At 40.5% G+C, this 19,444-nt stretch overlaps 1 protein-coding gene across 1 annotated transcript; it reads right to left on the bottom strand.

The window, feature by feature from the left end:
• Window positions 1–516: 516 nt before the first annotated feature.
• Window positions 517–17,914, bottom strand: LOC115115311 (zinc finger protein ZFP2-like). Its single transcript, XM_029643810.2, has 2 exons — window positions 17,388–17,914; window positions 517–3,105 (listed from the first exon to the last, which is right to left on the bottom strand). Exons 1-2 carry the CDS (start codon window positions 17,668–17,670, stop codon window positions 1,820–1,822), a joined length of 1,569 nt encoding a protein of 522 aa, XP_029499670.2. The 5' UTR covers window positions 17,671–17,914; the 3' UTR covers window positions 517–1,819.
• Between the last annotated feature and the right edge of the window lie 1,530 nt (window positions 17,915–19,444).

Genomic DNA, 19,444 nt, shown 5'->3' with positions numbered 1-19,444 from the left:
TGTTTCTGTGTTGCAGGGGCAGTCAAGAAATTTGGAACCGGTAATGGATATGGAACATCTATGGCCTCAGTTACACCTGGCATAAAAACTACTGTCATCTGATCACTCCAATAGGTTCAGATCTAGAAGGATGGGCAACGCCAGGGGCCAAGAATGGAACGGCAACGCCACAGAACATGACATAAGCAGAGCTGTGGGAGACCACCTCAAGCCCCTGGTAGAGCCGGGGGTGGTGTTTACCATTCCACCAAGCCTTCAGCAGGCTGGATCTGTTTGATCCATGTTTGTTTCAGTTTTCAGTAGTTGAATCCTTTGACGTATTGTTGATTTCAAAATGTTTCATCTTCAACAAATGAACTGGGTTGGTTGAAAAGTGATACTAAACGTACATACCATGCTATTTTAACATAGTGGAAGATATACTGTTTTTCCTACTAAGATATGTGTTGCTTTTGCACATATTTGTTCATTGGTTTTGCTAGTCTGTTGATGTCATTGGGTTCTTTTGTCTCACAATATGTTCAAATCAAATCAAGCTTTATTTCTACAACACAACAGATTCACAGGAAAGAACTATGAAAATAAACAAATATTTAGTACACAAACAATAACTGAAAGACTAAGGAAATGCCATTGATTAAAATATTAATTGGATGCAATATCCAACCCCACATCTATCAAGACAACTGGAGCACTGGGCCAGACACTCTTAAATAGAACCTGGACCAGATCAGGTGAAACACCTTCCAACTAACGAGATTGACAATCCAGCACAGGTGTACCATATACTGACTAATGAGGTGACACCAATCAGTACGTGCTAACGAGCTATATGTGCTAAAGTCCAACCTCAAAACATTAAAAAAACAAAGCCTGTAACACCTTAAGACAACAAATATATCCTATATGTTTGATGGACAAGTTTGCTCACCACCAACAGAAAAAACTTCCATTTCACATTATAATCAACTACAATACTTCACCTTCAACAATATAAACATGGTGTCTACTGGCTGTCAACAATTAAAAACAAGAAAAAACATTTCTAAATAATAATATACAATCGTATTATTTTTTTTACCATTTTTCTTTCTATAGAATCCTAAAACTCACTAGCTTCTAGAACTCTCTTCTTCGTAAAACTTAATGTCTGATTTCAAGAGGAAACTCCTGCAATATTCGTAGTAACTTTCCACCTCAATGCAGAGCTTCTCTCTCTTTTCAGGGTTCACTCGATAGGCATGTTGTTGGATCGGGGCCCAGTCCCCAATGTCATGCTCTGGTACATTTAGGTTGGCACATCTGAGAATGATTCCTGATATTCTAAAATTAGGGCAAGAAATCAATATAAGTGTACCCAAAAATGGTCAGTTGGTTGCATAAATGTCTAATAAATGTTACATGAATTGCAAATATGAATTATCAAAACCAAATGTGCACTCATTTGTTAATATATATATTGGCAATAATTCACTTAGTGGTGAGGCATGGAATAATGATTTTTAAAATATATTTTGTCAGACTGAATGTTTTAAATATGAGTAGGTGATTTGAGTCATGCTTCTTCAGTAGTGGAATAAAGACAATTAGCACTTGAATGTTGTCATGAAATACTGGAGTGATGTAGGATTGTTAATAAAATTGATTATAGACTAATTTATTATATTGTGTCCTTGTGTATAGGCTAGGCTGCAAGTACGTTGACATTAAGTTGTTTTCAAGTAATAAAAAAAACGACCAGAAAAACATCTCAACTTTCACTTTCAACCAAATGTATATTGGACATCGGGCTTTGAATCTCTTGTCACATTGATCACAGCTACAAAGTTTGTCCACCTGTGTGTGTTCTCTGGTGTATAGTCAGATATCCAGATGTAGTAAAACTCTTCCCACATTGATCACAGCTAAAAGGTTTCTCTCCTGTGTGTGTCCGCTGGTGTACTATCAGGCTGCTAAAGTGAGTAAAACTCTTCCCACATTTACTACAGCTATAAGGTTTCTCTCCTGTGTGTGTTCTCTGGTGTGTCGTTAGACAGCCAGATGTACCAAAACTCTTCCCACATTGATCACAGCTATAGGGCTTCTCTCCTGTGTGTGTTCTCTGGTGCACAATTAGTTGGCTAGATGTGGTACAATTCTTCCCACATTGACAGCTAAAAGGTTTCTCTCCTGTGTGTATTCTCTGGTGCACTGTCAAGGAGTTCGACACAGTAAATCTCTTCCCACATTGATAACAGCTATAAGGTTTCTCTCCTGTGTGTGTCCGCTGGTGTACTGTCAGGCTATCTGGTTGAGTAAAACTCTTCCCACATTGACTACAGCTATACGATTTCTCTCCTGTGTGTATTCTCTGGTGCACGATCAAGGAGTTTGACACAGTAAATTTCTTCCCACATTGATCACAGCCATAAGGTTTCTCTCCTGTGTGTGTTCTATGGTGCACCTTCAATGACCATGATGTTGAAAAGCTTTTCCCACAATCTGAACAATGGTAAAGATTCTCTCCTGTGTGTATTCTCTGGTGCACGATCAAGGAGTTTGACACAGTAAATTTCTTCCCACATTGATCACAGCCATAAGATTTCTTTCCTGTGTGTGTCCGCTGGTGTACTTTCAGGCTGTTTGGTTGAGTAAAACTCTTCCCACATTGACGACAGCTATAAGGTTTCTCTCCTGTGTGTATTCTCTGGTGCACGATCAAGGAGTTTGACACAGTAAATTTCTTCCCACATTGATCACAGCCATAAGGTTTCTCTCCTGTGTGTGTCCGCTGGTGTACTATCAGGCTGTTTGGTTGAGTAAAACTCTTCCCACATTGATCACAGCGAAAAGGTTTCTCTCCAGTGTGAATTCTCAGGTGTACTTTAAGTGCATCTGATCTTGAGTAACTCTTCCCACAATCAAAACAGTGGTGAGCTTTCTCTCCTGTGTGTACTCGCGAGTGTATTTTAAGTTCTGATGTAGATTTGCAGTAAGATGTATTCCCTGTGGGTCTCTGCTGGTGTTTCTTGAGGAGTTCTGATCTGGAGAGTTTATTCTCTTCCCCTTCAGCTTCATGATGATGTTGAGACTCCCCAGAGGATCCACGATAGTCCTGTCTCTCTCCTGTATGAATGACAAAGTCAGACAGATGGTTAAAAAGGCCCACAACAGAAGAAATTCACAGTTTTTTTTGATGTGAAAGGTGATGCCCAGAGCATACCCATGAAATTGTACAACAATTGACGTCTGTTAAATGATTTGACAATTAAGAAAGTCAAGAATAGCAACAATCATATTTTGTCTTGTTTTCACATTAATGGTAACTAGAAATAAGTTAAAGTTGTTGAAATCCTAAGCCCTTTCTGTTTGCTAAAATTGCGGCGTGGGGCCGATGCACAAACAATTTGATTGCAGAAACACCTCCCTGCTTTTGAGGAAACCGATAGTTATTGATGTAGTATATCTGCCTTGAGCAGAAATGGTGAGCATGTATTCTGAATATTACAGCTCACTATCACCGCAAGATCAGGAGTGCTACTCAAGGACACTCACTGCAAAAATAGCCTCCATTTCCAGGTTGCTTATGAGTGCATTTCACATTATTTTTGGATTATAATTGTAAGGCTCGCTTGAATCTCCTGCTTAATATGTTTGTGTCATTGTCACAAATCAACTGCTTTATACATTAAACACTTCAACCAGTAAAATGTTCTTTGGTTAGCTTTGCCATCCTCCTGACAATGAGGGTGTGTACTAGAGGTCGACCAATTATGATTTTTCAAAGCCGATACCGACTAATCGGCCGTTTAATTTTTTAAAAATTTGTAATAAATGACAATTACAACAATACTGAATGAACCATTATTTTAACTTAATATAATACATCAATAAAATAAATTTAGCCTCAAAGAAATAATGAAACATGTTCAATTTGGTTTAAATAATGCAAAAACAAAGTGTTGGAGAAGAAAGTAAAAGTGCAATATGTAAGAAAGCTAACATTTCAGTTCCTTGCTCAGAACATGAGAACATATGAAAGCTGGTGGTTCCTTTTAACATGAGACTTCAATATTCCCAGGTAAGAAGTTTTAGGTTGTAGTTATTATAGAAATTATTGGACTATTTCCCTCTATACCATTTGTATTTCATTAACCTTTGACTATTGGATGTTCTTATAGGCACTTTAGTATTGCCAGTGTAACAGTATAGCTTCCGTCCCTCTCCTTGCTCCTCCCTGGGCTCAAACCAGGAACACAACGACAACAGCCACCCTCGAAGCAGCGTTACCCATGCAGAGCAAGGGAAACAACCACCCCAAGGCTCGGAGCGAGTGACGTTTGAAACGCTATTAGCCAGCCATTTCACTTCGGTCACACCAGCCTCATCTCGGGAGTTGATAGGTTTGAGGTCATAAACAGCGCAATGCTTGACGCACAACGAAGAGCTGCTGGCAAAACGCACTAAAGTGTTGTTTGAATGAATGCGCCTGCTTCTGCCTACCACCGCTCAGTCATATACTTAGATACCTGTATACTCAGTCAGATTATACGCAATGCAGGACACGCTAGATAATATCTAGTAATATCATCAACCATGTGTAGTTAACTAGTGATTATGATTGATTGATTGTTTTTTATAAGATAAGTTTAATGCTAGCTAGCAACTTACCTTGGCTTACTGCATTTGCGTAACAGGCAGTCAGTCTCCTTGTGGAGTGCAACGGTCGTTATTGCGTTGGACTAGTTAACTGTAAGGTTGCAAGATTGGATCCCCCAAGCTGACCTGGTGAAAATCTGTCTCTGAACGAGACAGTTAAAACCTCAATTGCTGGGGGAAATGCAGAGCGCCAGATTCAAATAAAATGCTATAAAATTCAAACTTTCATTAAATCACATGTAAGATACTCAATTAAAGCTACACTCGTTGTGAATCCAGCCAACATGTCAGATTTAAAAAATGCTTTTTGGCGAAAGCATAAGAAGCTATTATCTGATAGCCTGCACCATCTGCACCAGCAGTAAACAAAGGAGCTAGCATAGCAGGCGCTACACAAAACGCTGAAATAAAATATAAAATATGCATTACCTTTGACGAGCTTCTTTTGTTGGCACTCCAATATGTCCCATAAACATCACAATTGGTCCTTTTGTTCGATTAATTCCGTCCATATATATCGGAAATTTCCATTTATAAAGCTTGTTTGATCCAGAAAAAAAACAGCTTACAAAAACGCAACGTCATTTCAAAAGTTGCCTATAAACTTTGACAAAATATTTCAAACTACTTTTGTAATACAACTTTAAGGTATTTTTAAAGGTTAATAACCTACCAAATTGTAGACGGGGCAATCTGTATTCAATACAGGAAAGAAAATAAACCAGCACTCTATTTCACGTCTTGCGCAACTCACAAAAGTGTCCTAAATTCTGAGTTTGCCTACTTCTTCATAGCACAAAGGAATAACCTCAACCATATTCCAAAGACTGGCGACATCCAGTGGAAGCGGTAGGAACTGAAAATAGGTTCCTATTAAATATCCAAGGGCAAAGACAAAATAGGGAACAGAGAGGGGGAAAAATTCTGAACAGTTAGTCCTCGGGGTTTTGCCTGCTACATAAGTTATGTTATACTCACAGACATGATTCAAACAGTTTTAGAAACTTCAGAGTGTTTTCAATCCAAATATATGAATAATATGCATATCTTATATTCTTGGCATGAGTAGCAGGAAGTTGAAATTGGGCACACTATTTATCCAAAAGTGAAAATTCTGCCCCCTAGATTTAAGAGGTTAACCCACCGTTCCTAGGCCGTCGTTGAAAATAAGAATGTGTTAACTGACTTGCCTAGTTAAATAAAGATTAATTAAAGGTGTAAAAAAATATACATTTTTTAAATGTATTATAATTTTTTTTTAAATCAGCAAAATCGGTGTCCAAAAATACCGATATCCGATTGTTATGAAAACCTGAAATCGTCCATTCCAATTAATCGGCCGACCTCTGGTTTGTACACCAAACAATAACATAGACCTACTGAAGGACCCATAACTTGGGTGATGCAACAGGACAACAATCCAAAACACAGAAGTAAATCAACAGAATGGCTTCAACAGAAAAAGCTCCTGGAGTGGCCCAGGCAAAGTGCTGACCTCAACCCGATTGAGATGCAGTGGTATGACTTCAAGAGAGCGGTTCACACCAGATATCCCAAGAATATTGCTGAACTGAAACAGTTTTGTAAAGAGGACTGGTCCAAAATTCTTCCTGTCCATTGTGTAGGTCTGGTCCGCAACTACAGAAAACGTTTGGTTGAGGTTATTGCTGCCAAAAGAGGGTCAGCCAGTTATTAAATCCAAGGGTTCACATACTTTTCCCACCCTGCACTGTGAATGTTTACACAGTGTGTTTAATAAAAGACATGAAAATGTATAATTGTTTGTTTGTTATTAGTTTAAACAGACTGTGTTTGTCTATTGTTGTGACTTAGATGAAGATCAGATCATATTTTATGACCAATTTAAGCAGAAATACAGGTAATTCCAAAGGGTTCACATACTTTTCTTGCCACTGTATATAAATTTGTAAACAACAGCTGGTGCACAAAATCTAAGGAAGTTTCAAGGTTTTGTTCGCCTGAGGTAGAGAACCTCATGATAAGCTGTAGACCACACTATTTACCAAGAGAGTTTTCATCTGTATTTTTCGTAGCTGTCTATATAGCACCACAAACCGGTGCTGACACTAAGACAGTACTCAATGAGCTGTATATGGCCAAAAGTAAACAGGACAATGCTCATCCAGAGGCGGCGCTCCTTGTGGTCGGGGACTTTAATGCCGGGAAACTAAAATCATTTTTTTCGTCATTTCTACCAACATGACACAAAACTCTAGACCACCTTTACTCCACACACAGAGACAAAGCTCTCCCTTGCCCTCCATTTGGAAAATTTGGCCATAATTCTATCCTCCTGATTCCTGCTTACAAGAAAAAACTAAAGCAGGAAGCACCAGTGACTCGGTCAATAAAAAAAGAGTTGTCAAACTACAGGACTGTTTTGCTAGCAGACTGGAATATGTTCCGGGATTCTTCCGATGGCATTGAGGAGCACACCACATCAGTCACTGGGTTCATCAATAAGTGCATCGATGACTTCGTCCCCACAGTGACCATACGTACATACCTCAAACAGAAGCCATGGATTACAGGCAACATCTGCACTGAGCTAAAGGGTAGAGCTGCTGCTTTCAAGGAGCGGGACTTTAACCCGGAAGCTTATAAGAAATCCTGCTATGCCCTCCGACGAACCACCAAACAGGCAAAGCGTAAATACAGGTCTAAGAGTGAAACGTACTACACCGGATCCGAGGCTCGTCGGATGCGGCAGGGCTTGCAATCCATTACAGACTACAAAAGGGAAGCACAGCCGCGAGCTGTCCAGTGACACGAGCCTACCAGGTGAGCTAAATCACTTCTATGTTCACTTCAAGGCAAGTAACACTGAAGCATGCATTAGAGCATCAGCTGTTCCGGACAACTGTGTGATCAGGCTCTCCACAGCCGATGTGAGTAAGACCTTTAAACAGGTCAACATCCACAAGGCCACAGGGCCAGACGGCGCTAATCAACTGGCAAATGTCTTTACTGACATTTTCAACTTCTCCCTGTCTGAGTCTGTAATACCAACATGCTTCAAGCAGACCACCATAGTCCCTGTGCCCAAGAACACTAAGGTAACCTGCCTAAATTACTACCGACCCGACCCGTAGCACTCACACATCTAAAGCCATGAAGTGCTTTGAAAGGCTGGTCATGGCTCACATCACCACCATCATCCCAGAAACCCTGGACCCACTCCAATTTGCATACCACCCAAAAAGATCCACAGATGATGCAATCTCTATTGCACTCCACACTGCCCTTTCCCACCTGGACAAAAGGAACACCTATGTGGGAGTGCTATTCATTGACTACAGCTCAGTGTTCAACAACATACTGCACCCATAGCTCATAAAAAAACTAAGGACCCTGGGACTAAACACCTCCTTCTGCAACTGGATCCTGGACTTCCTGAGGGGCTGCTCCTGGTGGTAAGGGTAGGTAACAACACATCTGCCATGCTGATCATCAACACAGGGGCCCCGAAGGGGTGCATGCTCAGTCCAGTCCTGTACTCCCTGTTCACTCATGACTGCACGGCCAGGCACGACTCCAACATCATCATTAAGTTTGCCGATGACACAACAGTGGTAGGCCTGACCACCGACAACGATGAGACTATTGGGAGGTCAGAGACTGGGACATGTATTTTAGCGCCTGGCAACGCAGACGCTTGTTGGCACGCGCGAGCAGTGTGGGTGCAATGATTGAATAACATGTAGAGTGGGGAGAACAAGTATTTGATACACTGCCGATTTTGCAGGTTTTCCTACTTACAAAGTGTAGAGGTCTGTAATTTCTATCATAGGTACACTTCAACTGTGAGAGACGAAAACAAAAATCCAGAAAATCACATTATATGACTTTTAAGTAATGAATTTGCATTTTATTGCATGACATAAGTATTTGTTCACCTACCAACCAGTAAGAATTCCGGCTCTCACAGACCTGTTAGTTTTTCTTTAAGAAGCCCTCCTGTTCTCCACTCATTACCTGTATTAACTGCACCTGTTTGAACTCGTTACCTGTCCACACACTCAAAATCAAATCAAATCAAATTTATTTGTCACATACACATGGTTAGCAGATGTTAATGCGAGTGTAGCGAAATGCTTGTGCTTCTAGTTCCGACAATGCAGTGATAACCAACAAGTAATCTAACTAACAATTCTAAAACTACTGTCTTATACACAGTGTAAGGGGATAAAGAATATGTACATAAGGATATATGAATGAGTGATGGTACAGAGCAGCATACAGTAGATGGTATCGAGTACAGTATATACATATGAGATGAGTATGTAGACAAAGTAAACAAAGTGGCATAGTTAAAGTGGCTAGTGATACATGTATTACATAAGGATGCAGTCGATGATGTAGAGTACAGTATATACGTATGCATATGCGATTAATAATGTAGGGTAAGTAACATTATATAAGGTAGCATTGTTTAAAGTGGCTAGTGATATATTTACATCATTTCCCATCAATTCCCATTATTAAAGTGGCTGGAGTTGGGTCAGTGTCAATGACAGTGTGTTGGCAGCAGCCACTCAATGTTAGTGGTGGCTGTTTAACAGTCTGATGGCCTTGAGATAGAAGCTGTTTTTCAGTCTCTCGGTCCCAGCTTTGATGCACCTGTACTGACCTCGCCTTCTGAATGATAGCGGGGTGAACAGGCAGTGGTTCGGGTGGTTGTTGTCCTTGATGATCTTTATGGCCTTCCTGTAACATCGGGTGGTGTAGGTGTCCTGGAGGGCAGGTAGTTTGCCCCCGGTGATGCGTTGTGCAGACCTCACTACCCTCTGGAGAGCCTTACGGTTGAGGGCGGAGCAGTTGCAGTACCAGGCGGTGATACAGCCCGCCAGGATGCTCTCGATTGTGCACTCAATCAAACAGACTCCAACCTCTCCACAATGGCCAAGACCAGAGAGCTGTGTAAGGACATCAGGGATAAAATTGTAGACCTGCACAAGGCTGGGACGGGCTACAGGACAATAGGCAAACAGCTTGGTGAGAAGGCAACAACTGTTGGCGCAATTATTAGAAAATGGAAGAAGTTCAAGATGACGGTCAATCACCCTCGGTCTGAGGCTCACCTCGTGGGGCATCAATGATCATGAGGAAGGTGAGGGATCAGCCCAGAACTACACAGCAGGTCAATGACCTGAAGAGAGCTGGGACCACAGTCTCAAAGAAAACCATTAGTAACACACTACGCCGTCACGGATTAGAATCCTGCAGCGCACGCAAGGTCCCCCTGCTCAAGCCAGCGCATGTGCAGGCCCATCTGAAGTTTGCCAATGACCATCTGGATGATCCAGAGGAGGAATGGGAGAAGGTCATGTGGTCTGATGAGACAAAAATAGCTTTTTGGTCTGAACTCCACTCGCCGTGTTTGGAGGAAGAAGAAGGATGAGTGCAACCCCAAGAACACCATCCCAACTGTGAAGCATGGAGGTGGAAACATCATTCTTTGGGGATGCTTTTCTGCAAAGGGGACAGGACGACTGCACCGTATTGAGGGGAGGATGGAAGGGGCCATGTATCGCAAGATCTTGGCCAACAAACTCCTTCCCTCAGTAAGAGCATTGAAGATGGGTCGTGGCTGGGTCTTCCAGCATGACAACAACCCGAAACACACAGCCATGGCAACTAAGGAGTGGCTCCGTAAGAAGCATCTCAAGGTCCTGGAGTGGCCTAGCCAGTCTCCAGACCTGAACCCAATAGAAAATCTTTGGAGGGAGCTGAAAGTCTGTATTGCCCAGCGACAGCCCCGAAACCTGAAGGATCTGGAGAAGGTCTGTATGGAGGAGTGGGCCAAAATCCCTGCTGCAGTGTGTGCAAACCTGGTCACGAACTACAGGAAACGTTTGATCTCTGTATTTGCAAACAAAGGTTTCTGTACCAAATATTAAGTTCTGCTTTTCTGATGTATCAAATACTTTTGTCATGCTATAAAATGCTAATTAATTACTTAATGTAATTTCTGGATTTTTGTTTTAGTTTCCGTCTCTCACAGTTGAAGTGTACCTTTGATTAAAAAAATTACAGACCTCTACATGCTTTGTAAGTAGGAAAACCTGCAAAATCGGCAGTGTATCAAATACTTTTCTCCCCACTGTAACTAGGCAAGTCAGTTAAGAACGTATTCTTATTTTCAATGACGGCCTAGGAACAGTGGGTTAACTGCCTTGCTCAGGGGCAGAATGACAGATTTTTACCTTGTCATCTCGGGGATTCAATCTTGCAACCTTACAGTTAACCTATCTAGGGTATGTGGGACGCTAGCTTCCCATCTGGCCAACATCCATTGAGATTGCAGAGAGCCAAATTCAAATACAGATATGCTCTTTATAAAAATTCAGAAAACAAAACATTTTTACATAGGTTTAAATATTAACTTCTTGTTAATCCAACCACGGTGTCAGATTTATAAAATGCTATTCGGCGAAAGCGTACCTAGCCCAGAACATAGCCCAGTTGATAAATTATTACAAACAGTAACCAGCCAAGCAGAAGCGTTACAAAACTCAGAAATAGAGATAAAAATGTATCCCTTACCTTTGATGATCTTCATATGGTGGCAATCAGAAGACATTAATTTACTCAATAAATGTTCCTTTTGTTTGATGAAGTCTCTTTATATCCAAAAACCTCTGTTTTGTTTGCACATTTTCTTCAGTAATCCACAGGCTCAAACGCAGTCAAAACAGGCAGACAAAAAAAAATCAAAATTGTATCTGTAAAGTTCATAGAAACATGTCAAACGATGTTTAAATTCAATCCTCAGGTTGTTTTTAGCCTAAATGATCTATAATATTTCCGGACAATAACGTCGTCAAAATGGTAAACAAGAAATGCACTTGCACTTGAAAAAGCTCTGCGACACAGTAGGGTCCACTCAGACTGGTCTTATTCACTCATTGATAAGAATACAAGCCTGAAACAATTTCTAAAGACTGTTGACATCTAGTGGAAGGCATAGGAACTGCAAATGGAGTCCTAAGTCAATGGATACTGTAATGGCATTGAATAGAGAAAAAAAACGACTTACTGAATGGATTTTTCTCAGGTGTTTGCCTGCCAAATCAGTTCTGTTATACTCACAGACACTATTTTAACAGTTTCAGAAACTTTTGAGTGTTTTCTATCCACATCTACCAGTTATATGCATATCATATCTTCTGGGCCCCAAGTAGCAGGCTGTTTAATTTGAGCATGCTTTTCATCCAAAATTCCGAATGCTGCCCCCTACCCTGGTCAAACCCTCTAACCACCTGCTTGTTACGCGAATGCAGTAAGAAGCCATGGTAAGTTGCTAGCTAGCATTAAACTTATCTTATAATTTTTTTTTTTTTTTTAATTATAATCAATAGTTAACTACACATGGTTGATGATATTACTAGTTTATCTAGCATGTCCTGCGTTGCATATAATCGATGTGGTGCGCATTCAAGAAAAAGGACTGTCGTTGCTCCAACGTGTAGCTAACCATAAACATCAATGCCTTTCTTAAAATCAATACACAGAAGTATATATTTTTAAATCTGCATATTTAGCTAAAAGAAATCCGGGTTAGCCGGTAATATTAACCAGGTGAAATTGTGTCACTTCTCTTGCGTTCATTGCACGCAGAGTCGGGGTATATGCAACCGTTTGGGCAGCCTGGCTCATTGCGAACTAATTTCCCAGAATTTTACATAGTGACATAACATTGAAGGTTGTGCAATGTAACAGAAATAATTAGACTTATAGATGCCACCCGTTAGACAAAATACACAACGGTTCCGTATTTCACTGAAAGAATAAACGGTTTGCTTTCAAGATGATAGTTTCCGGATTTTACCATATGAATGACCAAAGGCTCCTATTTCTGTGTGTTTATTATAATTAAGTCTATGATTTGATAGAGCAGTCTGACTGAGCAGTGGTAGGCACCAGCAGGCTCGTAAGTATTCATTCAAACAGCACTTTTGTGCGTTTCGCCAGCAGCTCTTCGCAATGCTTCAAGCATTGAGCTGTTTATGACTTCAAGCCTATCAACTCCAGAGATTAGGCTGGTGCAAACGATGTGAAATGGCTAGCTAGTTAGCGGGGTGCGCGCTAATAGCGTTTCAAATGTCACTCGCTCTGAGACTTGGAGAAGTTGTTCCCCTTGATCTGCAAGGGTCACGGATTTTGTGGAGCGATGGGTAACGCTGCTTCGAGGGTGGCTGTTGTTGATGTGTGTCACGAATATTACCGAAGGTGACTCCCCTTCTTGTTCGGGTGGCGCTCGGCGATCGTCGTACAATAAAGCCCTTGAATTGAATTGAATTTTTTAATGAATTTATTTGCAAAGTATGGTGGAAAATAAGTATTTGGTCACCTACAAACAAGCAAGATTTCTGGCTCTCACAGACCTGTAACTTCTTCTTTAAGAGGCTCCTCTGTCCTCCACTTGTTACCTGTATTAATGGCACCTGTTTGAACTTGTTATCAATATAAAAGACACCTGTCCACAACCTAAACAGTCACACTCCAAACTCTACTATGGCCAAGATCAAAGAGCTGTCAAAGGACACCAGAAACAAAATTGTAGACCTGCACCAGGCTGGGAAGACTGAATCTGCAATAGGTAAGCAGCTTGGTTTGAAGAAATCAACTGTGCGAGCAATTATTAGGAAATGGAAGACGTACAAGACAACTGATGACCCTCGATCTGGAGCTCCACGCAATATCTCACCCCGTGGGGTCAAAATGATCACAAGAACATTGAGCAAAAATCCCAGAACCACACGGGGGACCTAGTGAATGACCTACCATCAGTAACGCACTATGCCGCAAGGGATTCAAATCCTGCAGTCTGAAGTTTGCTAGAGAGCATTTGGATGATCCAGAAGAAGATTGGGAGAATGTCATATGGTCAGATGAAACCAAAATATAACTTTTTGGTAAAAACTCAACTCGTCGTGTTTGGAGGACAAAGAATGCTGAGTTGCATCCAAAGAACACCATACCTACTGTGAAGCATGGGGGTGGAAATATCATGCTTTGGGGCTGTTTTTCTGCAAAGGGACAAGGTCGACTGATCCTTGTAAAGGAAAGAATGAATGGGGCCATGTATCGTGAGATTTTGAGTAAAAACCTCCTTCCATCAGCAAGGGCATTGAAGATGAAACGTGGCTGGGTCTTTCAGCATGACAATAATCCCAAACACACCGCCCGGGCAACAAAGGAGTGGCTTCATAAGAAGCATTTCAAGGTCCTGGAGTGGCCTAGCCAGTCTCCAGATCTCAACCCCATAGAAAATCTTTGAAGGGAGTTGAAAGTCTGTGTTGCCCAGCAACAGCCCCAAAACATCACTGCTCTAGAGGAGATCTGCATGGAGGAATGGGCCAAAATACCAGCAACAGTGTGTGAAAACCTTGTGAAGACTTACAGAAAACTTTTGACCTCTGTCATTGCCAACAAAGGGTATATAACAAAGTATTGAGATAATAAGTATTTGGTCAATAACAAAAGTTTTCCACCATAATTTGCAAATAAATTCATTAAAAGTCCTACAATGTGATTTTCTAGATTGTTTTTCTTCATTTTGTCTGTCATAGTTTAAGTGTACCTATGATGAAAATTACAGGCCTCTCATCTTTTTAAGTGGGAGAACTTGCACAATTGGTGGCTGACTAAATACTTTTTTGCCCCACTGTATATGAAATACAAATCATATAGAGAGAAATAGTCCTATAATAATTACAACTTAAAACTTCTTGCCTGGTGATACTGAAGAATCATGTTAAAAGGAACCACCAGCTTTCATATGTTCTCATGTTCTAAGCAAGGAACTTAAACGTTAGCTTTCTTACATGGCACATATTGCACTTTTACTTTCTTCTCCAACACTTTGTTTTTGAATTATTTAAATCAAATTGAACCCGTTTCATTATCTATTTGAGGCTAAATTGATTTTACTGATGTATTAAGTTAAAATAAGTGTTCATTCAGTATTGTTGTAATTGTCATTATTACAAATTAAACATTTGAATAAAAATAATAATAATAATAATAAAATGGAGAAAAGAAAATTGGCCTATTAAATCGGTATCGGCTTTTTTTGGTCCTCCAATAATCGGTATCGGCGTTGAAAAATGATATTTGGTCGACCTCTAGTTACTATGGTTACTGTTGTTCCAGATTGTGAATGTTATCCAATGTGTTACTATGGGTTACAGAAGTATGGCCTAATACATTTTTGACATAAAAATAATTTGAATATTTTTTGTTGATACTTCCACTGGTCTTACAATTCAAAATTAAATAGCAAAATGATCCTTGGTATAACCTTAAAACATTTCTCATTCCGTTGTCGTTGGAGTGAAGCCTAGCCTACTGGTGAAGGGGGTCTCATTCAAATTGGAAAAGTATTTGGCTGGAGGGAAGGTTGTGCCAAATCCTGTTGTTTGTAGGGAACCCAGAATTGAGGAACCTGATGGTTTATCAGAAAAGTACCCTAAAGTGATCCCAGCATGTGCCGTTACACGTGCTCTGTCTAAGAAATTAGCCGGGAGCAAGTCTAGTGTTGAGGATGTCAGCGATCCCACCATGGTCAATCTGTCTGAGACGTTTATGGGTGATCCTGATTTCATAAACCTCCTGAGTTTACCTCTCCTTCGAAAACCCCAAAGTTGAGAGTTTGTACAACATCTGAATGAAGAGAGGATCCCTACAGTTGGCACTTGGATGTCTAGGAAGCAGCTGATTGATGAACAGAGTAAAGATGTTTCCCTCTCCCCTCTTTTTGCTGAGATACACCCAGAAGAAGAGTTTAATGAAGTTCGTGTTGGTAATTGTGACAGATATGGCATTCTAACGAGGAAACGGCGCTCTAATGAGGAAATGGTGTTTTCGCACCACTTCTGGGCAAGACGATTGGCCCAGTTTATAGCAAGTTGTTGTTCCAGTTATACTTCGACAAGAAATACTGAGGTTGGCTCACGATGGTAGTATGGCAGGCCATCTTGGGGTCAACAAGATGTCCGAAACAGGATGTTGTGGCTCACTGTAAATCCTGTGGTGTTTGCCAGAGGACAGGTAAACCAAACCAAGCTGTTCCAGTTGCATCTTTGCAGCCTATTCCTGCTTTTGACAAACCTTTCAGCAGGGTTCTGGTGGACTGTGTTGGTCCTTTTCCAAAAGCCAAGAGTGGTAAGTATTTCAGTTAACTAGTGATAGACTATTTATAATGCAGACATGATATAGTAGTTCATATGATTCTGGTTGAGTGACATTTTTGGCTTGGATGTAAAAAAACAACAACACTTCCTACATTTCAGCACAGCAGGCCAAGTAGTTCTATGCTCAGGTGGGCACTCCCTCAACATTATCAGGTCAGAGAAACCAGACACGCGCCCCCTCAACATTACCAGGTCAGAGAAACCAGACATGCTCATTGCTCACATGGAGAACTCCAAACAAAAAGACAATTAAAAATTCGACAAATCTTGTAAATGATGCTTCTGAAATAAACCAAATCTGGTTTCTCACAAGTGTAGCAGGTTTTAAACAGAGAACATTTCCACTCCGAGAATGACAACGGTAAATGACTGTAATTAATACATGCATTAACAGAAATGAATGTAACCAAATGACAGGAAGTAACGGTACATTTACTACTAGTGACATTTGTAATGGGGAATTGATATAATAAACTCAATCTAAGGGCAATCAATTCACACAATGAAACAACGAAGGGACAAGAATTGGTGGAAGCCAGCGAAAGACATTCTGAAGAGAGACTCAACTATATTTTCATCACACAACCCTCCCCTTCTCTCAACATTTTAAATTAAACTCAAGAGACATTATCTTCACACCTATTTGAGATGCTTTTCACTGACAGCCGCAACTCAATAATCAGCGAGGCCTATTACCACACGCACTGCCCAAATAGGCATAAGCCTACAAGCTTGTGATTTGAAACAAAACTTTCGTTTTTTTTTTTTTAAGAAGCTAATGACCCCTGATTCCTCTGTGGCAAACGTCATGCTTTCTGGTAAAGTATTTTATTTATTTATGTATAGACAGGAGTAATTATATCATTTGGGCAAATGTATTTCAACTTATTTACCTGTTGGACACACTGCTATGCCATTTCTCTCCTGTTCTATTGGTTTTCATATCAACTTTATTCTGTTGTCCAGAAGCCAAAATCCTATAGAAGTTGTCTACAGATGGTTATGCATATTCATGCCATGAGGCTAGTAGCTTTGCATCCCTCCATTGAATACAGGCGGTTGATGTCAACAACCCTCAGAATATAAAAAAATGTATTACAATTAATAAGAACTATCCACCAATCCAAAGAAAGGGTAGGCGGGAGCTAGAGAACCCACAGTGCCGCTTTGTGGACAACGACTCCCCTTGTTAGGGCGGAGAGACATCTTGTCAGTATATCCATAATCTTTGGTGTAGCCAACCCAACTCTCGCATGGCACTATTGGGGGGCTCGGTGTGTAGTAAAACATCACTACACGAAAATCACTACATGCCATGCCCCCCAGTCTGCGGTCAGCAGATAGACCCTTCTCAAATATATATGTTAAATCACTTTTTGGAAACGGAACGGAGAAAACAAGAGGTAGCTTGCTCTCTACGTCGTCTGATTCTATACATATCAGTCATCATTTTAGGGCCCTCCATTGAAGAGGTATTGACGAGCCAACTCCGAATATCCAAAGCTAAAAACAATTTAAGGCGGTACTTACTGGTGTTAATCAGATCTCCAATCTCCTCCTCTTTAACGTTCAATGTGACAGTAATCTCCCCTTCCTTCTTCACTACACCCTCCTCTTCTTTCACAGTAACATCCTCTTCTTTCACTCTGAACGAGTCTTCCTCTTCTTTCACTGTAACAGCCTCACCTTCTACTTCTTTTTTAACTGTGAAATCCTCCTCCTCTTTCACGACAATGTTCAGCCCCAGAGCATCTTTCTCCTTCCAGCAGACCACCTCTTCTTTAACAGGAGGGGAGATGTTTACTGACCTCATGGTCGGGGATGTTAGCTAGCTAGCTATCGTTAGCGACTAGGCTAATGCTAACTTAACCAGCCAAATACTAAAGCTGACTAATACAAAATAACGTAATATTCAATTAAATAGGTTAACAAGTAGATACGACAGAAGTGTATCTAAAACACAGTAGCTAATATACACCGAAAGTGTATAAATAGCTTGAATCTTTCGGCTTTGTTGGCTAGCAAGCTACCGAGGTGGTTGACGAGCTGTTTCTGAAGACCCGTCCACTAGATTATACGCCAGGCTGGCAGCGTCACCTGAAAGACGCATTTCGCTGTCTGCTGACTGGAGGGGAAACGTAGTTGAGGATCATATTTTATTTTCAGACAAACATTATTTGAAATGCATTTTTTAAAATAATACTATTATATTGAGACATACAAAGACAGTAATATGTTGATTGATTAGTGAGAATCTATATTTTTTAATACAGCACATTTAAGGCAGTTTCATTAAGTCAAACTAAATAAGTAGCTAGCTACTGTAGGTCTATACTGCTCCTACATGGTGTAACAATACATCATGTAGATGTATATAATGAACAGACTGGGTCTATACTGCTCCTACATGGTGTAACAATACATCATGTAGATGTATATAATGAACAGACTAGGTCTATACTGCTCCTACATGGTGTAACAATACATCATGTAGATGTATATAATGAACAGACTAGGTCTATACTGCTCCTACATGGTGTAACAATACATCATGTAAATGTATATAATGAACAGACTAGGTCTATACTGCTCCTACATGGTGTAAGGAGACACCTGAAACCCCACCTCTTTCAGGAATACCTAGGATAGGATAAAGTAATCCTTCTCACCCCCCTTAAAAGATTTAGATGCACTATTGTAAAGTGGCTGTTCCACTGGATGTCTTAAGGTGAACGCACCAATTTGTAAGTCGCTCTGGATAAGAGCGTCTGCTAAATGACTTAAATGTAAATGTGTAACAATGTTCATGCATGACTGAAAGCACCTAAGTATTAGATTTACTGCCATGGTCTAGTATGTCACTGCTTCAGACACCAATTGCAATGCTGGCTGAGGTACGAGTAAAACATGACATATTATTTCCTAATTGTAAAAAAAAAAAATCCCCACTCCTTTATCAACCAGTCTCTCACTGTTTAACCAGAATAACAGGAGTTGTGCCCTTCAAACTGTTAGACTGTGTAACGGATTTCCTCCTCTTAGTCTGAGGAGGAGTAAGGATTGGACCAAAACGCAGCGTGGGAAGTGTCCATATTGATTTATTTAAAAAAACACAACTGAACACTGGAACAAAGTAATAAACGTGAAATATACAAAACCGAAACAGTACCGTGTGGCCCAAACACTCACACGGAAACAAACACCCACAAACCAAAAGTGAAACCCAGGCTACCTAAGTATGATTCTCAATCAGGGACAAAAATTGACAGCTGCCTCTGATTGAGAACCATACTAGGCCGAACTCAAAAACCAACATAGAAAAACAAACATAGACTGCCCACCCCAACTCACGCCCTGACCATACTAAATAACGACAAAACAAAGGACTTAACATTGCCACATTCAGAAACTACTCTCACCTACAGTAACCATAAACTTTTCACATGAACCGTAAAACATCCTGAATGTATTGAAATGCTTGGGCTCACAGGGGATGTGTTAATTCATGACCCATCATTTATACCTGTTAATTCATAACCCATCATTTATACCTGTTAGTTCATAACCCATCATTCCACAGAGTAACT

Source organism: Oncorhynchus nerka, linkage group LG21 (genome assembly GCF_034236695.1).
Source record: "Oncorhynchus nerka isolate Pitt River linkage group LG21, Oner_Uvic_2.0, whole genome shotgun sequence".
Taxonomy (NCBI): domain Eukaryota; kingdom Metazoa; phylum Chordata; class Actinopteri; order Salmoniformes; family Salmonidae; genus Oncorhynchus; species Oncorhynchus nerka.
The sequence above is the reverse complement of the archived record's forward strand: the minus strand, read 5'-3'. Positions and strand labels throughout refer to the sequence as shown.